General features: G+C 40.7%; 1 protein-coding gene across 5 annotated transcripts in view; it reads right to left on the bottom strand.

The window, feature by feature from the left end:
- MAST2 (microtubule associated serine/threonine kinase 2) overlaps window positions 1–26,327 on the bottom strand; it is a 186,454-nt gene that overhangs the window by 13,223 nt on the left and 146,904 nt on the right. For all 5 annotated transcript variants that reach the window (XM_054285560.1, XM_054285562.1, XM_054285561.1 and 2 more), the window contains 13 exons: window positions 21,279–21,380; window positions 17,297–17,429; window positions 15,604–15,665; window positions 14,854–14,939; window positions 13,262–13,470; window positions 12,261–12,399; window positions 11,715–11,847; window positions 10,169–10,334; window positions 9,045–9,146; window positions 7,315–7,437; window positions 5,030–5,139; window positions 2,874–3,028; window positions 1,231–1,535 (listed from right to left, as the gene is read on the bottom strand). In XM_054285560.1, the coding sequence (XP_054141535.1) occupies window positions 1,231–1,535; window positions 2,874–3,028; window positions 5,030–5,139; window positions 7,315–7,437; window positions 9,045–9,146; window positions 10,169–10,334; window positions 11,715–11,847; window positions 12,261–12,399; window positions 13,262–13,470; window positions 14,854–14,939; window positions 15,604–15,665; window positions 17,297–17,429; window positions 21,279–21,380 (1,825 nt within the window). The remainder of the gene's footprint in view (window positions 1–1,230; window positions 1,536–2,873; window positions 3,029–5,029; window positions 5,140–7,314; window positions 7,438–9,044; window positions 9,147–10,168; window positions 10,335–11,714; window positions 11,848–12,260; window positions 12,400–13,261; window positions 13,471–14,853; window positions 14,940–15,603; window positions 15,666–17,296; window positions 17,430–21,278; window positions 21,381–26,327) is intronic.

Here is a 26,327-nt window from a genome sequence, read left to right as displayed (position 1 = left end):
CTTCAGGGAGCATGGGCAATGAAGGGGAATGGGACAATTTTGAAGGAATTTCACAGAGTGGATTGCAGAAGAGGAGCAATAAGATGTAGGAATCTTTGGCTTTACTCTGAAGGCAAATTTCTTCTAGGGCATTTCCACCTTCTGCTATCAGTCCCCCATCACATCTGCCCGGTGCCCTCCACCTTGTCCATTCTTGCTGCCATTCTGACTGCTTCCTCAGTACCCTTTCCTCTCCATTCTCAATGCATCACAATTGCTTTGCCTGCTTGCTCCCAGTTTGTCCCAGCAACTTGTTCCTTATTTTCTTACCCAGTTAGTCCTTGTTATTCAACCCTACAATCTAGTCCTTCCCCGAATTATGCCTTCTTTCTCAAATTTTCTTTTGCCAACCTTCATTTCAACTTCCCCTCTTTCTTCCATTGATCCAAACTTCCTTTTTTTCCTTTCCTTACTACTTTGCAGCAGTTCCCAGCTCTGGCCTCCTCTGTTCTCAGAAAAGGCAGCTTCACCCCCTTGTCCTCTCAATGCCCTGAAAGGGGCAGGAGCTGGGAACACTCCAGCACCCAGAGCTCAGCCCTGCACTGCAGCAGCCCAGGGCACCACCACAGGAAGGTTCAGAGCTGGGGAAAAGCCCCAGGACAGTCAAAGTTGCTGAGAAATCAAGCACTGACTTCTAAGAGCCACTACTAAATTTAGGCTGCACTTTTCTAAGACAATAACTGGATGAAATTCAGCATATTTGGCTGTTAAAAAAGTAGCATGTCCCTGACACAAGCCCCACTTCTCCAGCATATTTCAAGTCTCTCCAAACTCTTGGGATGAGCAAAACCCCAGGAAGCAGGGATCTGTTGGTATGGCTGACACCCACGTTCTCCAGCTCCAACTCAGCAGTAATCTGTTCCAATTAATGCTTAAATTAATGCTGTCTCAGGTGGGCACCCAGTGGTTGTAAGTAGGTATAGATCATATGAATCTCAAGCATGAGAAGACCTAAATTACCTAAGACCTAAAATCAATTTGAAGTGACAGTACTGAAATCTAAGATGCAATTTTGAGGCGATGAAACCACTGGCGTTATTTCAAAGTCAAGCACATCCACAAAACTACTCCAAAATATCTGCTTAGCATGAGGCACTCACATCCCCTGACACCCAGAGCCAGCTTTACAGAGTTCATCTCTGCAAGGCAACACAACCTTGGGGAGCAGGACGCCCCACATCAAGCACATACCTGTCAGTGCCGAGGAGCTGCCGGCGGTTGTGGAGGGGGTGGTGGCTCCAGCATCCCCGTCCAGCTGCAGCTCGTGCTCCACAGGCTGCTCTGGGATGGGCAGGGGCAGCCCCTCGCGCGCCTGCACCGTGGACAGGAGCATCCCCTCGGACTGGGGCCGTTTGAGCGCGGCGCCCTCGTCCTCGGCGGAGATGGCGAAGCGCGGCATGTCCAGGAGCCCCGAGCAGCGGCGCCGCACCGTCAGCGGCGGGCTGGAGTCGCTCTCCGTGTGCGAGGACTCGGACATGGACAGGCGCTTGCGCAGGCTGCAGGCAGAACCAGATATGGGCCCGGGTGAGCCAGGCCGTGACCAGCTTGGAAGGGTGAAAACAGGACATAGACCCAACCCCATGCGTACGAAACCAATTAATGGTCAAGTTTCATGGCCAAGCTACAACCCTGGGAGTTGAAACAACAAAGGCTTGGGGCATCACCTGAGTTTAGATTTCCAACTTCTAAGAAAGGAAGGGATAAACTCAAAGCAAAATACAACACAATGAATGTGGATGGCATGGGACAGAGAGAGAGCAATGGCGAGTGTTTCTCACAGCGGCTTGTGAGAAGTTTTAGGGAGCTGGAAAGATGTGATAACTTGTTGATTATAAACAATTTGCAGGTGGTGTTTTTCTACATTATTTTTCTGTTCCTCTCAAGGACAGTGAGTGAGAAAGATGTTTCTGTTAGTTAGGCAATAGAATAGAATCTATCATACCACTCTATAAAAAGCACACCGTTCTTTTGAATAAAGCCTTCTTTGCCTTTTCTACGATCCTGCCTCTCGCCTGTTCTTGCCCCAACCTCGGTGCAAGAGTGACATCTGAACATGGTATTCAGTATTATTTTCTTAAAAAATCACACTTGCAAAATGCAAATCATCTTCCATGTTCCTTTTGGAATTCATTGAATTTTTCTTTCAAAGTTGCTCTAAATTAGAAGCCAGGAAGCCCTAATGCAAAATGAAGTGCACCTCAGTTATGAGTGCAATCTGTAAAACATTTTTAAGGGAGTCATACAGAGTAGGTCAGAGCCACATTTTGTGCTTTTTGTAATGCCAAACATTAGTGTAAAGGTTTTACAGGGGTTGCACAAAATGAGAGACATCCCTTTTATAAAGTAAGCTTTCAGTAATGCCAGAAACATGGCAGGTATCCAAATTGTGGGTATTCATATATTTTACTGACATTTTTTATTAGAGCACAAGATTTTTCGGGCATATTCTGAACTTCTGAAACTTTGAACTTTCCTAATGATTTCTCTGCTTTGTAACAAAAGGTCAAAGTCTGGCAACACCAGAATTTGCATTAATTTAAAACAAAACTGATGTGGGTACAAGTCTGACGTAACATACAAAATCTGCCCTTAAGGTTAGAATACCTTTAAATTCATTAAAAGTATTTGCTACAGAATTAGATGTTAGTACTTAACTAGATACATTCAAGGACTGTAGAGGCTCTACACATTCACTTTTAGCTATCCAATCCAGGCTTCTCTTGCAGAAGTACAACACAAGAAGCTCTCCTCACTAAACACTGGTCATAGAAAGTTTTGGCTGGCTTTTCTTAGCTGCTGTGGGAGAAGTGAAGACTCAGTTGCAGAGCACTCACATTTCAGGAGAGCCAATGACCCAGCTGCGGTCGCGGCTCTTCAGGCCGCCCAGGCTGTCCAGCCGATCGTCCTTCTCCTCGCTCAGGCTCCGCTTGGTTGGTGGCGGAGTCTTCCTCTCCTCGTGGATGGAAAGTCGTTCCATGCTGCTGTACACCTGTGGGCAGCAAAAGATCCTTCTGAGCAGGGAAAACCAACCCTGGGCCTTTTCTGAGCAAGGGGAAAAATCTCCTCTTGAAATTCCCCCCTGAAAGCCTGAGCTTGATAATGCTCTTTGACCAAGTAACAGTGCACGTGTGACATGCTCAAGGTGTGCCAAGGAGGAAAGGAAAAGGCCCAGCCTCAGAAACACTAAAATGCTTTTCTACAACAGCATCCAATGCCTCTCCTTTGCAAACACAACAGAAATACAGACAAACTTCATGAAATTACTTTGATTTTTGGTTTTAATGATTCTCAAATCCAAGAGGAACTATTGCTAAAGACAGCTGCACAACTCTTGAAGGCTGGCATCTGGATCTTGAAACCTTACTACACAAATTCACTTCAGTGATAGGCATCATGCTCATGACCCCATTTCATTATCAGTCTATCAGCATTGCCCCAAGCTTATTTCAGAACAAAAAAGTCCTGCCCTCCTCAAGGAATCTACTATAATGCTGACAGCTTAATGAAAGTGCCTTTCTTGGTTTTACAGCCGTCTTCAAATAATTAAATGATTAAGCAAAAAAATCCATCCTTTTAAAACTACACTTGACTGTGGACCTAATTTACATAAGAAGAGATTAATGAAAATAATGTTATTAAAAATTCAGAGCATCAACAAGATAACTATTAATAAATCATATGGCTGAATTGTCAGACAAGAATTTCAAAATATAATGAGCCTTTTATGCCTCCCACATTACAAATGCTGTATAATTTTCCAGGTCTTAAAATAAATTCATTAAAAGTGAACTTTTTCTTTTTGTGGCAAAAACATTGAACCCTAAAGAAAAGCTTCAGTCTAACAAATGAGTAATACTCATGGTGAGAAAAGGCAGAGAAAAGAAACTCTTACGTACTCATGAGAACTTTTTCAAAACACCAACTAATCCTCAGGTCCAATTTTAAACATACTTTTAGTCATGCAAATCAGGAGCAACTCCATTAAATTAAGAGTAACTGTTATTTAAACCACTGTAGCCTGGTTGAGGACAAAGAACAAACTGGTCCTTAAAATCTGACTTCAGCAGTGGAAAACTGGAGGAACTGTTGTGAAAAACCAAAATACCTTTCAGAGCTCCTAAGTAAAATTCCTTCTCCCTTCTCACTAAGAGGGAAATGCAATTCATGAAGTGGCTGCCTCCTCAAAACAGCATTTTTTCTCCCTTCTGCCCCTCCCAAACATATTATATTTTATCAGGAAGACCAATGTAGTCCCTTCCTTTTAGTTATGTATTTGAAAACACCCGAGATTTTATGTTTTGTAGAACTCAGGTAATTCTCATTGTTTTCCTCTGGACTCCATTTTTTCAAGAACGTTGCCCAGTACAGACCAAAATACTCCAGCTATGGCCTTCCTACTGGTAAGACCAGTATGGAAAATTATTGCTTCCAGAATTTGGCACATCTAACTTGTGAAGGACTATGTGCTGAGACCCTTCTCTTTGAAATTGTCACCTTGCCTTTTGCTCCTCAGGCTGTATTTGAGACAGTGAGTGATGTAAACTTCACTGATGTTCTTACCCCTTCGATTTTAGACCTTATTCCAAATGTCAGAATTTTTTTTCTTCCCAAAATCATCTTGTCACCTATGGAAGGTCCTTTCAGAAGGACACTGCTCAAAGCAAGTTTTGGATACTCCCTATGCCAGCATCCAGATCATTGGTGAAAACATCAGACTGCATCAGATGCGGAAGAGAACTACACAATGCCCTGCATATTAGTGAAACATTAAGATATATAAAATGTCATTCTCCAATTATTCTGGTACTCACCTTCTAACAGGTGACAAACTACCACTGAATAAACAACTCATGCAGTGTTTTCTTTCCTCAGTGAATACTACCATGAGATCCCACAGAGCATCCACATGATTAAAATCTGCCCCATACAAAGCAAAGAAATGGTGTTCCTCTCTAGATTGTTTTCTTTCAACAAGTTAGCATGTCCCTACCTTGCTGAACCTGGGTGAGCACGAGGAAAACTGCCGAATTTCCACATGATCATCATCATTAGTGTCCTCCTCTTCTTCTGAATCCAGGTGCTGGTACCGTTCTGAACGGGCTGGGAACAAGACATGGCACTTCCATCAGTGGGGGAGTGCTGGCAACTCACACCTCAAGCATTGCTGCTGGTCTGCTTAAAGAACTTGGAATGTTTATACACCATGCAGGGTATTTCCCTTAATACTGAAACATATCCAGCCGGTTTTTGCTCATCCCGTGCAATTGCCAGTGAAGAATATCTCCTTGGCACTGAATTTATCTTATCCTGTCAGCTGTATTCCATTCTGGAAGCAGCTGATACTCAAAAGGTGCCTAATCCTGCAGACCTTCCATGGTAGGGATATTTCTTCCCTACAGCAAACAATGATGTGGAAGGAAACATGGAAACAATTCACTGTCCAACTTCCCAATAAACAGCTTTTTGATTATACAAAGTCTATCCTGCATACATACATACAAGCCTACTTGAAAAAATAAAAATATTTACCCCAAAGAAAATCTCTTCTTTTCCCTCTTGCAACTAGGAAAAGGATTAGATTTTGTGAAAGAAAATGGGCAAGCAGCCAATATGCAAAGCTATTTTTAATGCAAAAACTTCTTCCAAAGAGATTTTGTGCTTTGAGATTTGCAGCACTGGATTTCTAAGCCAGCCACACTGGATTTTGTAGGGTGGGCACTAATAAGTTTGGCTACAGAAAGCTGATAACTACACTGAGCCAAATTTACTGCACCACATCAGCCAGAAAGCTACTTTTATACATTCTAACATTTTCTGCATTAGGGTTTATGACAGCAACACTACTCCTATCAGTGTCTATGTGAGATATTTCCTGATGTGAGAATTCCAGCCTTTATAAAGGACTCACACCAAGGTTACCCTGACACTGAGTGTGCCAGGGCGCCTGGGGAGTCTCCCATGGTTCTGGCTTGACAGACCCAGTGGTTTTGCTTTCATCCACCAGGATCTGCTCCTGGCTGCTGCACTGGGCCTCTGCCAGTCACTGACCCAACTCAGTGACCAAAGTTTCCCCATCCTGTAAGTGCAGTCAGTGGTGAGGACAGCCCACCACATCAGTTTCTCCATGCATGCTGCACCAGTACAACCCCAATACATGCAGAAAACCCACCTTGCCCCCTCTGCACACCTTGACTCTAGCTGCTCTCTGCAGCAACCACAGAGATTTCCCAACCCACCTCTCTCTCCCAATCCTACCTCTCCAAACAACCTCCAGCCTAAAAGCCCCTTCCCCAAACTGGAAGAGCACTAAATGGAATCACTGCTTGTGCAGTGTGACAGCCAAGGGGCTGGAGGCAGCTGCTCTCTCCCTCCTTTCACTCTCAGCAAAGCACAGGAGCAGAGCAAAAATGTGCTTCACAAAGATTCAACCAGGCCAAGATGGGAGAGATTCCATTGATGAAGAGCAGAAACTTCCATTTCTCAGGGAACTGAAACAGCCAGTATCCCATTGTGCAGCTGGAGAGGGGGAAAGACCTCAGCCTGACCAAGTCCCTTCCACCTGTTCAGCTCCCCAAGTCAAATGAGAAAAGTTAGGGAGCAGAGGCTCTGGGAACAGAGATCTCTCCATCCCTCCTGTGATGCTCCTCCCCTCTCTCCCAAGAGCACTGACTCTGTCTGGTGCTTATCTTGAAATACCAGGAACCTTACATAGCACTGATACCATGGCAGTTCCCAGACATTTATACACACCAGACAGACACTTCATATCTCATTAGAGCTAGTAATACTAAAATCAAACTATACACTTGCAGCAAAAATAATTCAAATTACTTCAAATCTCTTAAGAATTTTCCCCACATACTTGTCTTCAAGGTCTAGGGCTTGTTTTGGGTTTTTTTTTAAACATTTATTGGCTGAAAAGAGTCACTAGGGAAAGATCATGTTGCTCAAAAACTCAAGGAATTTGGATTTACCAAATGCTTTGGACGAAGTTTAATGAACCCAGCATGACAATGGCAGCACCTCTCACTGCAGGCCCATGGCTGGCAGGAGCACAGGCACCAGTGAAAGGCCAACTGACTCCAGCAGCAACATTTTTTCATTTAAAATTAATTTGCCTTCAAAGAAACCTTCCTTGGCATTCAAAAGAAACTTTTTAAAGCAATTCCCATCAAGCGTTTTATTCAATTTCTAAAATTACTTATCTCTAACAATTTCAGAAATGAAATATGCACAAGAAATATGATGCTGTTTAGGCCAAATCTCGAGCCTTACTGTCAAAATAGCTTGTGTCATCCTCAGATTCCAGCTGTGGGATGAATTCAGCTTTCTGCCGGAGTAATCCATTCCAGTCCAGATCTTTAAAGAACCGATGCTGCTTCACTTCAAAGGCACTACCTGAAATAAGCACCTTTTATTGCAGAGTATTTCTTTCAGCATTTGCATACCATGAAAAACAAACGCTAAAAATATCAAGAGCCTAAGAGAATGTACTCGAGTATTTTTAAGTCACACATTTTCCAGGAATTTTGAGAAACAATTTATCCTTTTACCAAAGTGGTCATGCAGGATAAAACCTGAACAAGATTTCCTCCTTCCCACCTCCTCTTCCTGCTCAGCAACAACACAGAGACTGGAAGACAGCATCTGCTGTTGCATTCCACAGCGAGTTCAAGATTCAGAACACCTTAATTTAAAATGTTCAAACTCTGACCACCATCTTGTTCATAACTGAATAAAGAGAGCAAACTCTAAGAGCCACTTAGAATGTGAGTGACAACTCACAACTCCACTGTTGTGAATAAACTCATTCATGTGCCTAGAACAAGACAGGGCTCACCTATCTTCCTGAATTAGTATCTATTGTTATTAAGCTCAGAAGCTTGGGTACCCAGAAGGAAAAAGTAAAGACTATCTGTCTACCCATTTATGCATTTTTTTAAAACTAAATTAATATTCATTGCAGATGCTACCATCTTTTTAGAAAAGAAAAGAGCAGAGGAAAAGAGATAAAAGGTTTGCTGAGTGCCAGTGGCACTACAACATGCAAAATGAAACAGCAGTCTCAGCACTACAGGTATATAAGAAATCAAAAAAAATCAGTCCATCAACTCCTTTTATAAGGCTAGAAACTCTACATCTTTTCCATGACAGCAACATCTTTCAAGTACATGGATTTTAAGTAGAGAAGAACATGTGAAAACCATCTGATATCATTATTAATTCATGATCTATTCATCACCCTTGTGTGCACATGTGCTAAATCTGCTGAATACATGTACCTTTTGGAATTGTTATATATTTATCTCTAAGCCTTTTTTTTATCCTTAAAGTGTAGTTTTGAATTGAAAATCCCAAATTAAATTAAACTAATCAAATCAATGAAAGATGAGCTGTCATGTGAAACCACAGTGTTGCACAAATTACTTTAAAACATGAATGTAGCTAGAGGTTATTTATTATTATTTACTATGAGGAAATGAGAATTGTTGGCTTGTAAAACTTCCAACCTGACATTATAATACAGAAAGACTGACAGACATCTCTGACTTTGCCAAACAGATTATCAGACTTTGCTGGATGTTTGGAGAATTCTACACTACAGGCCTCTAGGAATGGGAAAGTTTTCATTTTCTTTATTACACCCAGGAATTCACATCCATGGCAGGGATTAAGCTTCTACTCAAAGAGAACTTCAAAGAAATCTGATTATACACTGCTCAAATGGAGACACAACCCTCAAGCCAATAATGGAACAGCACAAATCAGAGAAGTGATGTTGCCAAGCTGACAGTGCCCCTTTCCTGCTTCCCAGACAGGACAGTAAAATCTGCCTGGCTCATGGATATGTGGCACCAATTCCCAGAGCTCCACCACACTGAATCCAGCATAAACTGCTCCCCAGCTCTACATGAGCATTCCTCAGCACGAGTGGGTGTGCATCATGGCAAGGTGCCTTCATCCCCTGCTTCTGGGCAGTGTTTTCCTGTGCACAAGGCTCTTACCTGTTCCCATTCTTTCCAGGGGATTTTGGCGGAGAAGCTTAGAAATGAGGTCCTGGGCATCTGGGGGCAGTGCATCATCTCCTTCTGGCCAGGCAATTTCATCTGGGGACAAAAAGAGACTTGACATTTTCCACCAGCTTCCCAACTAATTTGAATAACCATTCATAGTCCTACACCTCAAAGTGCAGCGTTGAGAACTGCCCCAGAAGCGTAAATACCTTGAATTCAGCAGCTTAATATAATTCAAGCATTGACATTTTTCAAAATGCATAAAATTCAGCATCAGCTAAAGCTGCTGTCAATCCAAGCAGTGCTTGTGGAGACAAAAAAAAAATGCTTTAAGGACTCTATTAATAAAGTATGAAATGGGACTTCCGTGACAATCCATAAACAAAGGCAGTGACAATACTGTGGCTGTATCTCCTGCCTGCACATTCCAGAGTCGTTATACTTGGAACAGAGAGAACAATTCACAGGTAACGATTTCATGCATCATATTTAGTGCTTTGATGAAATTTTCTTTTTACAAAGGACATTTGCCAAGTGTGTTAAAAACTTACTGCTTCAGAAAGCATTCCCAATAGAAAATTATTTCACTGGCATATTCACTGAGTGAACACAAAGCAATTGTCTGTCCAACTCCACGCATGAGAAAGGTTTAAAAAGCCACAAGATGTGAGGGTACTGAGTAAAACAACTTCAATGTATTGTGCCCAGAATTTCCTTTCATTTCACTAATACAAAATTACTAATTGACGAGCATTTGGACCTACAAAAACAATAACCAAAATCAGCCTGAAATAGACCAGTTGGTGGCTACTCCTTTCAAATTCTCCATCATTTAAGTTAAAAGACAGAACAGAAATATCCCCAAATATTTTTCCTCAATCCCACAAGGATTTGTATGACTCCCACACCATGATTTAGGAAAATATTTAGGAAGATGTTAAGCAACACAAGTTTCCATAGCTGAAATCAGATGCAAGCTGCTTTGACATAGAAATTTAGAAACACTGAAATTAATCCCCATTATTTTATACCTAGTCCTTCCTGACTAAACTGCGAATCCTCAATGTTTTCACAGCACATTTGGAAACCCCTTCAGAGCCAGAGCAGAAACCCACCACTGATCACTTGTCCAAAGAGCTCTTCAGGTGTGTCCCCAAAGAAAGGAACACAGCCAACCAGGAACTCGTAGAGGATGATTCCCATGGCCCACCAATCCACGGGCTTCCCGTAGCCCTGGCGCAGGATCACTTCTGGTGCAATGTACTCTGGAGTCCCACACACCTCAAGAGAAACGTGCAAGAGAGCAATAAATTTACAAATTGCCAAATGCATGTCAAAGCTTATTTTGTTTTTCTTCTTTCTTTCTTTCTTTCTTTCTTTCCCCGCTTCAGACCTTTACAAGGAAGTTATTAATGTTTTGCCATTAACCACTTCATGCTGTGAACTACTTCCATGGAGCAAGAGTCTATATTTGAAGACATTACCTGCACAGAAATAACATCACGTGAAATTAAATGTTCCTAGTGTGGACATGCCAGCTAAATAGTGCTTTGGTGCATGCACGGGAAAGCATATGGGAAAAATGCATATTCTGTGTGTTGGGGTCTGACAGCTTGATGGATGTCTGCTGGCACAGCTACAGCTCTCAGGAACTGAGTTTTGACAAACCTCTCACATCTCTGTGCTAACAGAATTTAGTTTCACAGATGCAGAATTAGCAGCCCAGCATGATTACACACTTCAGCCTTAATCTTGGGAGGTACAGCTGGCATGGACAATGGCTAAGGAAATTACCTTGGAAGATCTAAATTGCCTGGGGCTTAGAAGCAGCAACAACAATAACAAAACAGTTGTAAAAAATGTACCACTGTAAAGTACAAGAATATGATCTAATGACCTAGGAGAGTTCTGTTAGAAAAAGCATCCTTACTCAGAAGACAACAGGAAGACAACACCACAGGATAATTATGAATCAACATTTGGCACAAGTAAGAATTCAGCTGAAAAATTCAGCTGTGATCCTAGGTATTTTCAGAAGAGAGGAGCATTTTTTAATCCCATTATACAAGGCACTGGTGAGCCTGCATCCAGAACAGTTCCTTCAACCACGTCCAGAAAATATCAACTCAAACAGAAGGAGTTACATGCAAGAGCTATTCGTTCATCAAAGGAAAATCTATCTTGTTAGCTGCAAGAACTTAGCTGGTTAAGCCTAGCAAAATGAAGGCTAAGGAGAAAAATGACCCTTAGTAAATATCATGGGGATAAAAATCAATGTTTAAGCCGTTAGACAAAATTACAAGAAACATATAGAAACTTGCCAAGAACTTTCTAAGCACCAGAAGGGGGAGATCGTGGAACAACCTTCAGCACAATCCATGTTACATCCCTAAACCAACTTCTCTTTACACCTGCACTGCTGCCTGGGCCATCCTTTCAGCATCCTAAACTAAGAGCTGAAGTGCATGACTCCAAAACAAGAAGCTGAAATAACAAACTATATCAATTTATGTACAAACATGAGAATGGACTTGTATGTTTTCCTCCCATTTTACAGTGCACAACATCAAGGCAGAGAAGGAATGCTACTAACTCTGATTCTATCCCATGACAGAATCCTGCATCTGATTCCACATCAACAGACAAAATTTTTCAGCTTACCTGCTTGTCCAGGAATTCCCTGGTATCCTTCTCAATGTGGCCCTCATAAAGATTAGTTGTAAGACTCATTAACCCAATTTTGGACAGTCCAAAGTCTGTTAGTTTAATATGACCCATTGAAGTTATCAGGAGACTAAAAGAAAGAGAAGTAAAACAATGCAACATTCATTTAATTGTTTCCCAAAAGCAATTTCAAACAAAAAGATAATGCAAAGGATGATCTCAGTGTTACACCCCCATTAAACACCTGGAAAAAACCTCCTATGCAGCCAAATATCACAGAGCAGACAAGGTAGCCAGGAATGGGATATCTTCTGCCAAAACACCATCAGTGTAGCAACATCTTTGGGATAATACCTGAGGACATTCCTTCCACCCTTTTCAGTGCCTATCTGCTTCTACATCAGGTGCAAGAGACTCCATAAAACCTCCAACATGACAGATGCTGTTGAAGATCAGTGCTGTCTCCAGCCCCCATGTCCTGCTACCAACAGAGAAAGCCCTTGAAGGACTGGATCTGTTCCCTCTGAGGGCCCCAAGACTTACTTATCAGGTTTTAGGTCACGGTGAACAATCCCATAATTGTGTAGGTACTCCAGTGCCAGAACAGTCTCAGCAAAATACATCCTTGCCATATCAACGGGTAGGGCACCAATGTTCTTGAGAAGTGTAGCACAATCACCTCCTAGAAACAAAACAGTTGCACATGTGTCATGTTGAAATGGCAAATATCAGTAAGAAACAACAGCTATGGGTCTGCAGTACAAGATTAGACCAGGTTTTCTAAAGGCTGTCTCTCACAACCCTGTTAGGAAGAATTCTGAAGATCTCTCTGTACTCTGTCTGGAACTTAAAACAAATATTAAAATCCTAGGAAAATTGAGAGCCATATATGTTGGGCAGGCTTGGACAGGAATTGTACAGATGCCACTTGCAAACTGAAGAAAGCCTTGAAGAAAATAAGTCTGTGGTCTCCTGATTGAAGCTTCCTTGGGAACACTGGCCACACATTTCAGTCGACCTTCATTTCTACTTGCAAAGAGGAATTAATATTAAAATTTCCTATTGTCAATACATCTGATTTCATTCCACTAATTTATCTGAAAGAGCACTGATACAATAACTATAATCTTATTTCTCAAACATTCAGTCAAGCAAGCCAGGCATAAGAAATTAATCCTATCCACCAGTGGATATTGCTTATAATAAGATATACTGATAAAGTAAAATCAAATTATATTTCAAAGAATAAGCAAATCAAACAATGAAGAAAACCAACCCCAGCATAAAATGGCACTTTATTTTTAAAAAGGCTGCTAACAAACAAAGACTTATGTCTCTTAAATCTTTTTCTAAGTGGAATGCCAAGCAAATGTGCTATGGATCCAGCCATGCCATCCCACAGGAGGAAGGGAGGGTTTCCTTTCCAATGAAGACTGGAAAGTTCATGCTGACTTCTGGCTTCAGCAGAGAGGCTCAGCTCACTGCCAACATGTTGCATCAGGGATTCACAGCCCCTTTGGAGGGGTGGATACCAACAACCATACCTTCCACATACTCCATAACCATGCACAGGTGCCGCTTGGTCTCAAAGGAGCAGAACATGCTGACCACGAAGGGGTTCTCAGCAAATGTCAGGATATCTCTCTCCACAAAGGCCTGCTGGATCTGGTTTCTCAGGATCAGGTTCTGCTTGTTGATCTTCTTCATGGCAAAACGCTGGCGGGTGGTCTTGTGCCGCACCAGATACACCGCTCTGCAAAACCACACCGAGAGGAAAAGGTCCATTTTCAGTTCAAACTGCTTTGTTGTGGGCTCAGGTTTGGAGTTCTTTGTGGTTTTGTTGGGTTTATTCAAACAGTGATGTTAGTGTTTTGAATGGATCCTGACAGACTTATCTATGGCTCCAGAAAATCCTGTTTCAGTGACAAGCTTCCCTAGAAAAGAAGGAGCCCCATGATGCTCCCTTCCCAAAGCTACTCTGCCCTGCAGAATAAAACAGCAGTTTTGCTGATGTGACAAACAAGGAGATATCTCAAACACCAAATTTCCATAAGCACCATTGCAGAGCAGCATGCATTTTTCAACACTACAGTGACCACTTTGCTTAAAAAATTGTGCAAAATCTATGGAATCAGCAGGAGTTCTTTCCAAGCTCCATAAAATTAATTTGATGCAGTGCTGTCACCAGGGATTTCCTTCAGTAAAGTATCTCTTACACTTCTATCATTTGCAGATCATTAGATTCCTTTACATTAATAATACAGTTTGCAAATAAAATTTTCATCCAGTCTGCCTGCCTTATTGAATCAGTACTTGTTTAATTTTCTCTGGAGTACATTACATTTAACATGGTATTGTGTCTCACTAGCCACTGACTATAAAATAAACCCAGGATAAAGACATGTGACTAACAGCAAAACTACCCCTTCTCTCTCCCCTTTTTACAAAGTTACATGGGGCTTGTGCAGAAATGTGACTGAAGAGATTTAAAATCTTTTTGTCTCATAATGACTCTTTAACATGCTCCATTGTGTCTTCACTCACTAAAAACCCATGCTTACACTTTTTCCACATATAATTTTTTAAAAGTGATTTGTTGTTAACTAAGCACCCACTTCCACAAAACACTCAAGCACATGCTCAGGTTTTGTTGTTATGACCTACTGAGTATCACTGCCTTTCAGTAACAGCCTAATGACCTCACTGGTAAGGATTTATGAACTGTAAAGAGTCAGGAACTGCCTTTTAAAATTCTGGATAGGTTTGTGTGTGTGGTTAAAATTGTAACTGACTGAATTCATACTTGATTCTTCACTGGATAATAAAATCTAATAGCCTTTCTCATGTATTACTCCTCACAGTAGATTTACCCCAGTGTAATTCTATCACTTCTTTAAGCATTTCAAGTGCTCACAAACAGCCACATATGTTACATATATAATTTGAATAAATGAAAGAAATGGCATCTCCCAGAAGAATGCAGAAGATACAACAACTTTGGAACCTAAGACCGAAGTGAAATTACTTTATGCTTTGGACCCCACAAAACCCAGACATTTGCCAAACCTTGCTACAGCCCTTTGCTGGGTAGGACAATAATAGCATTTTCCTCTAATTCAAAGTCTAAAAGTCTTACCCATAAGCACCATTACTGATCAATTTAATAGTTTCAAACTCTTCTTCAGACGGAGTTTTCTTCGACTGGACGGAGGCCCCACGGCTCTGGGGAAAGACAACAAGAAAATGGAAATCAGGAGCATGAATGACTTAAATCTATATGGGGTTATTTTTGTCTTTTTCTCCTTTAGCACTCATTAACTCAAACTCAATCCATTTCTGAATTTCTGGAGTCCTCAGCTTTAGGACAGCTGTCTGTATCCATAGGGTGTTTGCAGATTCCCTCCACAAATTATTAGCACAAAAAGTCAGTGGACTGGAAGATTCAGGCCTTTCCTTAATATTACATTTTTTTAAAAAGCAATAAAATAAGGATCTTTGAAACCTAGCCAGTTACATAATTAAAGTTTTCCAGTGGTTTTACTAAAGTCAACTCTTTTCAATACTCATCACATTTTACAAATGTAAAATATAAAGAATATAAAAAATTCCTCCAGATGATTTTCATTTTTAACTCCAAAAATTAAAAAAAATCCACAAAACTTGGTAATAATGCCTATTTGCATATTTTAAGCATTTTACCACCACCGTAAAAAGATTTTCACATTTTTATGAGCATGTACTCTAGTTTTAATATGAGCTTTTAAATGTCTGCACTTTTTTTTTTTTAAATTACAATTACTCTGCCTTATAATTAATTCTTTACTGTAGACTACTTCTTTTGAGAGAAAAAAAAGTGCTAGACAGAGTGAGTGTATTACTGCTTTACCTCGACTGAATCATCTGTCTCGGGAGTGTCTGGGCTGTCATAGCTATTCAACTGGGCCATTTCTGAAAAGAAAGAGGAAAGATTACTCCTAATGATCTCAATCAAACACTATTCTCTTTGTTTATGCAGGAAAAACAGGATTTTAAGAGGTGCTTGTAGATGACGAAGGACATTTTCTCCCTCTGTAAAAAGTCACCCTAATTATACAGTGATAACCTTTAACATCTTGTATGCTGCAGGCAGTATAATATATAAAGATGAATATAATTAATTGTTCTAATTTCAGCCTGACTTACTCTAGATAGTTTCTATAATAAGTAAAAGCAATAAATGCATGTTTGAGGAAAGTGCTGTCTAGTTAATATTAAAACCTATTACACACATATATGCCTGCATGTAGCTTGGTGGCACCTCTGTGCTCCAAGAAGAAAAAGCATCACATTTCAAACAGCTGCCCTCCACGTGATGTGGCTGATTCTGCAAAACACTGAGCAGCAGCAAACTGGGGAAAGTCAGTTTGGGCTACTCAGCTGTTGCAGGAGGTGCTGTAAATTCTGCAAGCCCAAATCCTACCTTGGCTACGAGGCTCTGAACAGACATCACTGACATTTCTGGGTGCCCTCCTTACAGAAAGGAAATAAGGCACCTTGACATCTCCCCACATTTCCAAAGAAAATTTGACTTTAGTAAGGGGAATTAGCAACGGAAAGGTTCTCTCCCATGACAGGGATCAAAGGAAATTTCCCTTTAATGTCAGATTTCAACAAATGCTATTAAATTGCATTTAGCAATCTTTGGTAGAAATTTTCCCGAAGAGCTCTTCACTTGAAGTCAACCTGTCACTGTCATTCCAGTAAACACCAGAGAAGTTAAACTAGTCCCAGCCAGACTACTAATTTATGTTAAAATTATGCTCTCCTGAGGTACCAAGAAGCATAGTTCAATCACTGAAATACTCTGCAGTAACCTCCAGTCTCTGTCACACTTTCTATTGTTGCTGAACAAGCTGTGCATGCTCAGAAAACTTGTCATTTCAGCCAGCAAAGTGCCAGGCAGAAATATTAACTCACTAATTCTAAAGTTACAATCTTCTGGGCCAATGTATGTCTATATTAAGTTTACCATATGCAATTCTGGCACCTTGCAGAAAAGCTGTTTCTGTCCTTACATTGCTCTCTTTGGCTTGGTTGCTACACAAGATGTAAAACTTCAATCTCACCTCCAGCTAAAAATTCATACTCATTGTGGTAATCTCATGGAAAACCACAAAAAATACACTTTTCCCAGGGAGGACAATCAAGCGGGATGGCAAAATACTTTCCAACCAGGCCACTAGCAGGCCAGGCAGATCAGAAAAATAACAGGTAAATTTATTTTACTGTCCAACAGCACAGAGAAAACAGTTAAATCCTAAATCCATTTTCTAACATTGTTTCAGCTATGACACAGGGACACATTATTAACATCATAAGTAAAGAACTGTCACTATTGATGTGCCATCCTTACCCCAGCAACATTCCTTTGAGACAAGTGGCTGAAAAGGACAGTCTAGAATTTGACAGCAAACAGAAAAATAAGGAAAAATGGCCTAGAAATTCAATCAATAAAACAAAAGCATCCTTCAGCTATGTAGTGACCAGGAGATCTGACTATCCTTTCAACAGTTTGGAAAGTACATAAGAGGAGTTCTCACCCTCCAGGGGATCCCTGGTGAGCCCCAGCTGGCTGATAATGTAACGAGGAATGTCGCATTTAATTCCTTGCCCTTCCTTGGCATGGCCTTCTGCAGCTTCCAACAGATGGTAGAACTCCTCAGGATCAAACTCCTACAGCAAAGCAGTGAGAGACACAGAGAGAGGTAAATGACACAGCTTTACAGCTATGAAAGGTTTCTCCCCCTTAGAGGGGAATCCTCAGAAACATCCAAAGGTAATTCTGGGCTCAGCAGTGATGCAGAACATTTCCAGTTACAACAAGCAAGGCAATGCTTCCCACTCTGCTCTGCAAAACCAACACAAAGTTACATCCCACGGGGTGTCCACAGGTTTAGATCTGCAAATCAAAACAGAACAAGGACTATAGGGACTTTCTACAAACCAAACCCAAACTTTCAAAAGGTCCTGTTAACTTAAGTGATAAGTGTGGACACCAGCTTTGTCACATTGAGATGTGCCAGGGAAAGGTCTGTGATGAGAACTGAGGCACCACCTTCTGCCACCTCCATCTGACAGGTGAGTTAAACCAAGATAAGCCTTTGCTGCTGTCAGTTGTCACTTCTGATCAAGCCATATGCCCACCCAATCCTGCCACTGTCCTAACCTCAGCAATTGCTAATAAAATTATCAATAAAACAACTTTCTTCATAAGAAGTACTGCTGCCCTGTTTCTTGTACTCTACAGTACAGGATCACTTCAGCAACTCAGTCATGATGCATGTGATCTCTCAGGCCAGAAAAGGTTATAGAAGGTGCACTGGACTAAGAGATACAGCAGGAAACAAAAAAACAAGCTTTGGGCAGCAGGAGCACTCTGCTTAGGAACAAGTTTACCAGTTAACTTTAGCTCTCCCCACTACAAACCTCATAATTCACCAGCAATGAGCAGCTTCACCAACACTCTTCAAAAATTCTCCAGTGAATTGGGAGGGTGAAAGGGGAAGAGTTTCAGCAAACAGCTGAGCATGCACAGATAACAGTGAGGGCATCAGTAAAGAACTGCTGTGTGGTCAGCAACATGAGAGAAAAAGAGCACTGAACTGCAAACAAGAAAAGGAAATTAGAGCTTGTAATGATGTGAAGAGACCTGAACAGAGAACAGATGCACTTTTCTATGACTGCTCCAAGCAATGCTGCTTGGACAGATGCTGTCATCAAAGCCAGTAACAATGTGAGAAACAAAGTTCCTTCCCAACTCCTCTGGAAAAGGATTAATCAACAGTCCCAGGAGTGGCAGAGAGCAGGAGCCAGACCAGAGAGGACACAGAGAGAGATGGTCACCAGAATGCAGGGAGAGGGATGGTGGAGCCAGGGAAGGACTTCTCCAGGTATAACTGCAGGTCATTCATTGGTCAGTAAAAGAGAGGGAAAAATCAATTTGGTGACAAAAAACCCTAACATACAAAACATTAAGGAACTATATAGATCCCAGTTCTGACTTCTTTATGGTAGGTTTAATCATTTGAATACGGGTGAATGAACCCTACTAAGGGGAGGTGGGTGCTATGGAAAAATAAATAACAACAAAAAAATTAGATACTTTTCCCCAAAGATGGTTTCAGAGATGCACAAACCACACTATCATATTCTCGAAGTCTCAGAGATTGTCTGCCAATAAACATTTCATAGTCCAACAGGTGTTGCAAAAACAGAAAGCAAATAGCTGAACTTTGGAATACTTAAACGTTTTTGACTGCATTAAAACAATCACAATCATCACAAGAACTGTCTGTGTGGTCATTTACTTAATTTACAAGGAAAAAAGAAGAATGAGCTGAGTTACTAAAGTTAACCTTAATACTAAATAGTAGAAAAACTTTTTATAAATTCACATATAACTGAAGCCAAAGACTGAATGACAAAAAAAGTATGTTAAAGATAAAAATGAAAATTAGTTCTCAAAAACTATTTAAACAGTTGACTATTCATTACTATATGTCTTGTTTTATGAGACAAAAGGAACATTAGTATTTAGTTCTTCATGTCACCAGATTAAAATAAATATTTGGAGAAAAAATTGCCAGAAAGGCAATGCAGGTTGAAAAAAACAGGTAAGACTAGCCCACAGATCCAGATACTATTTCTATACTTTGGAGTCTGGCCACTTGATTGTCAAGGTTGTCACTACATACTTGGGAATTCATTACTCAAATCTCAATGACTTCACTGCTTCCACCTGCTCCCACTCATTTTGCAGAACATCAGGTGGAGAAGACATAGAAGGACCTGGAGACCTCTTGACTTGTAACTAAGAGCTGCCTTGAGTTTGGAACTCAGCAGGTACAGACATGGGTTCCCAAGGCTTTCTGAGGTCCCAGGTTTTCCTACATGATGAGTGTACACAAGCAAAAATGACAATGGTGAAAGCAGCAAATACAAACACACTGAGTATAAATTTATCTCCTTTCTCCATTGCCTTCACTGCCAAAATAAATTTTGAAGAAGTGCTGGAAGAAGATAGGTGGGAGTTACAAAAACTCATCTAAATCACAAATATGGTCTTAAAACCAAGGAATTCCCAGTTTGAATGGAGTTGTGGCCAGGATTTTCAGTGCAGTCTGGCAGAGATTTCTGGAATCAGTAAGTGAAGGTATCTGTCCTGCTGGTTGTGCAGCCAACTTCCTCAGTGAGAGTGGCCTTCCTTGGCCTTCCTTGCACTGCAGGATTCCCAGCAAAGTGATCCATCTGACAGCTGTGGAGGAGGAATAAGGAACCCTCCAAAGTCCACTGGTTCTCAGAACTTTTGCAGGTGTTTCCAAAAACTGGTCTCAAAGACTGGACCATTTTGTCAAAGAAAGCTCCACAAAAGTCATTCATCTTTCAGTGACTCCAGGGATAAAATTCACCCATGGACACACTGACCACAACATAACCCACATGTTAACTGTGGTTTTTTAGCCAGCCACAGATCCCTAATCCTTCCAGCTTCTCTGATGTCTCAAACATCTGTAGCATCTCTGTCACTTTTATATCCAGAAAGAACCACCATGAGTATGCTCCGACACACCAGGAGCACAGGTCATTACCTAAATTTCCATTGTAGATTTGTGACACCCCACAACTTTTGGTGACTTCCCTACATTCTCATTAATTTTTCAACATCCTTTTGAAATACAGTCACTGAATTGAGCCCTTCCAATTGTCTATACCTCTTTCTATATATACTGAATGTTTATATTAACCCTGTTGCTATGGCACGACAGTGAGAATACAGGTTTTCAAGCTGCTTCTCCACCAAAACAAGAAAATATTTTTGTAGTTGCAGAACTTTGGGACAGAGGCCAATTTTGGAATTTTCTAGCACTAAACTAAAAAAAATGCATTATTATTAGCCAAATTAAAAAACAGACATATTTCCTGTTAGAAAGGAGTGAAACTTGCTTTTGTTTGTATTCCAATAGCACCAAACTGGATTTCAAACCCAGGCTTCCAAATCTCCTTGGCTCTCACACGGGGGTATCCCACTGTGTGTTCACAGCTGGAAAACCTGACACCAGGTTTCACCAATTGCTGGGTCTACAGGAAGGGTTTGAGTCCCAGAGCCCTATCATCATTTATGTCATGGAACTTCTTATTTAGTGACAGCTCTGCCTTAGCACAGCACCCTGGACACTGGACACACCCCATACAGACATTTACAGGCTCCTTACAGCAGCTATTAACAACATGAGGAACATCCAGTGGCATCAAGTAGCATGGAATGATGTTGACAGCTACATCTGGCCCCTCAGCCATAAACTTTGTACTAAAACACAATTTAGCTGCTGATGCAGCTGACGGTCCATTGCAGAACTACTTCTATATTAATGCAGAAGCCACTTAGCACTTCTTTTTCTTTTTAACTATCAATTTATTTTTCATCAGTGTTTAATGAGCATGTAAAGGTCTCTTTTGCAGGCTTTGTGTCCCTCATCTCCTCAAGTGCCCAGCGCTGTCAGAGCCTGCCAGGCCCACACTCACCAGGCACTCGAGCAGCCGCGCTGGCCGGGCGATGATGATCATCAGCTTCTTCACCAGCTGCGTGACGAAGGCAACCTCGGAGCTCTCGGATCGCTCGTGGGCCTGTGGGGAGCACACAGCACGTCAGGGCCCAGCACTGAACTCTGAATTTCTCTGCCTCACATGCTGAAGGCAATCACCAGCTCAGTGACCAACCCAGCAGCAAAAGCACGGCTGGCTCAGGGCAGGCTGAGCTCAGGGCTGCCGTGGCTTTTCCATCACATCTGACTCACATTATCATGCAAGAGATATTTCAAAGGCTCTATTTGTATTATATCACCTATCAGTTATAACAGATACAATGTGGGCTCAGTTTATTTTTTAAAATGAGCAGAGGAATATTGATTTTTTCAATTTTACTTTCCACACAACACTGACATCTAGGTAATCACTAACAGACATATTTCTGAGCTTTACTTTCAGCTAGAATTTGAACTAGAATTTCTCTTCATCATCAAGAAAAACTCAATCTCAGTTTCTCCTTATTCAGTTCTATCAATCCTGTTGAGTAACTCCATCATTGCAATGTATGTTATGTAGGTCCAAGCAAAGAAAAGAGCATATAAAAACTTAATTCAGAGGATTTAGTCCTGTCTGTTACTTCACCAGTTTTCAGAATAAACTGAAGTCTTAGTTTCAAGATGTATGTGTGTATTTGTGTGATGGGATGTCTTTTTACAACCAAACACACCAAAACAATAACAATTAAAAAAAAAAAAAGGCAACACAAAAAAACCCTCAGAAATTACCCTTCTCTTGATGAAGCACACAATGGCTGCATGATGAGTTCTGGAGCAGAAATATAATAGTATTTCATTGCAGAGTGATAAAAAAAAATGGCAATGCAAAAACCCTTAAACAAAGTACAGCTATTTTTCCCCAAGGTCTAAAAATTGTGCTTTAACACAGCCACAAATATAGAGTCCAGAACTTAATAAATGAGCCTCTGCTGGCAATGAGCCAGTTACTTATAGGAGTGATATTTTATCAACAACAGTGCAAGTAGCAATAAACTAAAAGGTTCATTTAATGTTGTTCATTATAATCACCTAAGAAGAAGACATATTTATATGTTTTATATGTCTGAGAAGTCAAATCACACTGGTGACCACCTAAAAGAGCAATACAAACACAGGGAGCAGAAACTCAGAACTAGAAATACAAAAGCAGCATCTTATATAACATATCTCTGATACTTTGCTGCCAAAGAAAAAATATTAAGAGGTTCATTATTTTTCATTTCGACACCAGTCAGAATAGAAATGTTGATTGTGTCCTTCTGCACTGGTAAGCACTGGCTAGAATTTTAACCTTGAAGAGATTGATGTACCTGCTAATTCCTTATCTAAAAACAACAATAGAGGTCCTTCCTGGCTATGGAGCCTTAAAAAGATTATTTTAAAAATATTGAAATAAGTTGTGATTTCTTTTCCTAATTAAAAGAATTTTTAAATTATAAAATAGAAAATAATCACAACAAAAATGATAAAGTCACCTTGTGTTCTGTAATGCATTATGCAAACTTACAAGTTACAATATAAATTTTAGAAAGAAATTAATGCTTTCATATTTTAAAAGCCATTCCAGATCACCAGAGGTCAGCTACACTGAAATGAATAGATAAAACATCAACAACTTTGTAATATTTTAAACTTGAGCCATGCAATTGGAAAGTTCTTTCCTCCCCCCCCACATAGGTTATATTATGCAAAAAATATAATATAATAAATATAATTCATCATTTTGCACCCATTTGTACTGTTAAAGAGAACTTAGTCTTTTAAATCAAGTCCTTTTGTTTTCTCCTTTTCTCATCTCTGACAATCCAGGCAAAACAATTTAAAAATGCAGCTAGTTTAATCAGGTGTCTGTTTTGAAAATGAAAAGCTAGACCATGACTGCCAAATGATACAGAAAAGCAAAAGGAGAAAGAAAAAAAGCATTTACAAAAACCAAACACAACTTGTAACAGCCACTCAGCCATCATCTCTGCACAGCGCTGCTCTTCCAAGATCCGCAGTGAAACTGCCTCCTCTTCTCTGCTGCTCCCACAGCACAGCCCGGACATCCCTACGGACTCCTCGTCCCCAGTGTGCCACGGACAGAGCCCAGGAGCAGGAGGTGTGTCCAGCCAAGCACCACCTGCTGCTCCCATGAGCCCGGTGCCAGCTGTGCCACCTCAGCAGCGCGGCCCCAGCACCACACACCGCGCTGCTGGTGGCATCTCAGGGCTCCCTGCGGTCCCCAGGCGGGCTTTGGGCAGGGGCTGATGCCATTCCTGCACACGCTGCTGGTGACACGTGCACAGGAGGCAGCGATGGGTAATTTACAAACCGATTCCCTCCTCTGAAAGACCCATCCGTCACTAACTGTGGCTGCTGGGGCATGAAATTAAAATCACTGTCCTCCCCTGGGCTTCAGCAGGACCAATAACTGGGATATGCAAGTCACAACGCTGTAATTGAGCTAATATACTGATGGAAACCAAAACAATAGACCTGCAAAGCCAAGGACTGATGAATTTACATTCAGGCTCCTACTAAGAAAGCAACCCCAGCCGGAATATCCATTTGCCAATATGCAGCATCAGTCACTGCTGTAGAATGCTCATACCCTCCCCTACTCCTTTTGTTCACAGAAACACCTGTAATCCTTCACCCTCTTGCCCAACTGGCTACTTCTACCTCAGTGATTCAGCCAAGGAATAACTGCCTATAACCTTTTGTTCCTCAGTAACCTGAGATTCTAACCCATGGTAACAGGTAAAGAACTGAATGTCACATGTTCTTTTTTATAGCAGTGCTTTATCTTCTTTTTTTGTATTTCTACTTTGATGTGGAGTGTAGCATTCAAGTTCATGTTTTCCAAAATGAAGAAAATCTCTTAAATTCATTTTTACCTCATGATTATTTCAATGATGTGATAAGTTCTTCTGGCTAAAAGACAGTATTTCATGCTCCAAACAAGGGAAAAGATCTCATTTGCCATAGCTAATGAGATCTGTTGGCATGTTATTACAAAAGCCAGGATCTAAAAATCTTCCAAAAGCTTTCTGGTTTGGTGCATTTAAACAGCTCATTATTTGCATACCCAAACAGTCTGTTTTACATTTTTACTCAAACTACAATATATTAAATCAAGTTTCCATTTTATAGTTTGAAATGCTGTGCAAGTTTAGTTTGTTAGCAGGTATTAAAATCAATACCTTAAAAAGAATTTTTAAGAGAGAGAATCCATTCTTTCACAGTAAAATTGTAAGAAAATCTGTGGATATTTCTGCCACTTGCTGGCCTCATTATTCACCAATAAAGCATCTTTCCAATATTTCAGTATGTTATAAAAATATGCCATAAAACTCCATAGCCTCCTACACAGACCATACAACTCCCAAGTTGAACAGCTCTTTGAATTACCTTCTAATTGGTACTATTTATGTACCTATTATTTATGATACTTTACAACCTAAACAAAGGTTAAGATCCTGCCATCAAGTTTGGAATAGTTTAAACTTGACTTCAAAATGTCCTGTGCTTCAGGTGAGTCCTCCAAAGGAAGTAATATTACCAATTTCTATATATTTTGACTAAAATGTTCCAATTATTTCCTTGCAGAATGCAGTCTGAAGTGCAAAGCACAGACTAGGCAAGCAGAGGAAACAAGTAGTTCTTAAATATTAAAATCTAAAAGATTATAAGCTAAGGAACAGGACAGGAAAAAAAAAAAACAAACAAATGAGAAAGATGTGGAATGAAGCCTTTGGCTTTCCTGAAATGTCTTTAATGTCTTTGTTCTCTTCTTCCCAGCCTGTTCTGCCTCTCTAAACTTTGCTTTAATCACCTCTAGCCCACCTTACTTCCCAGAGTAAATCAATCACACTCAAGAGCAGACCCCTCTCTCACTATCACTTCACAGAAGATGTTAAGGAGGAAGAGGCAAAGAAAGCCCCAAATGTCAATTCCTGAGCAGGCTCAGGGATGGCCATTGCATCTCCTCTAATCACAGTCCAATGACACCTTTCCCAGAATTTCAGAGCAGCAGGATAATGCCTGTAGGATCAAGGGGGAAGGGACATTTAAGAAGTGTATTTTGAGGATTTGTTCTGAGGGAAAGGGGAGAAAAGGAAAAGCTGATTTATCTGACCCACACCTTCTCTGAGACCCTGATTAACCTCTTCAGGCCAGAAGACAGGACTGAAAATGCAGACTGGAAGTGTCCAGCCCTAATTTATGGCTCTCTCAGTTTCTTATGGTGTAAGAAATCACTGTCCACACACAGGAGGAAAGTCAGGGACAGGGAGAATTTCAGGCTCCAAGGGTCTGCTACCAAAAGCAGTAAAACACAGTGTAGTCCCCCTGTGCCCCTGAAACATAAAGGATTTTGCTGAGCATACAAAGTCACTTTTAATGAAACCTTCCCAGCTTCCAAACCATCACCCAAAGAGACCTGATCCCTTATTTCACAGCTGACATGTGCAAATACTCTGCTTCCAGACTCTGGAGATAGAAGGGGGATCCACAAGTGGTTTCTGATATCCAATAGGCAGACAATCATATAGACCCTGAAAACATATTCCCTACCTCTCTTGGTCTGTCAAAATTATATTCCCCATCCAAGCAGAACACCACAGATCCAAACATGACTCATTTTTCTCTCAAGCATAACAAATACCAGAAAAATTACAGTCACACTTACATAAATGGGGCAGCCAAAAAATTTAGCTGATACAAGGGAAGTTCCTGCAGCTTTCACAAAGCTTTTTAATACAACAAATGTATATTAATATAGTATTTTTACTCATTTTCCTTTTTCTAATGTCTGAAAAGAGTGGCAAAGGTACACAATCTAGTGCAAGTCATGTCAGTGAGTTGGCAAACTTATCCATAAAGATAAAATAAAATTGAAATCATAAGAGAAAAAAAAGTATTTTAGATGTTCTGTTTCCAGGTGTCTCTGTGATATTTGCTATCTGAAAATGCAATATTTATAAAATCAGTTTTTTCAGCTCACTGT

The sequence above is a fragment of the Melozone crissalis genome, unplaced genomic scaffold (assembly GCF_028551555.1).
Source record: "Melozone crissalis strain CALT ecotype California unplaced genomic scaffold, PUWL_Pcris_2 ptg000045l_1, whole genome shotgun sequence".
NCBI lineage: Eukaryota > Metazoa > Chordata > Aves > Passeriformes > Passerellidae > Melozone > Melozone crissalis.
This window is presented reverse-complemented; position numbering and strand designations above follow the sequence as displayed.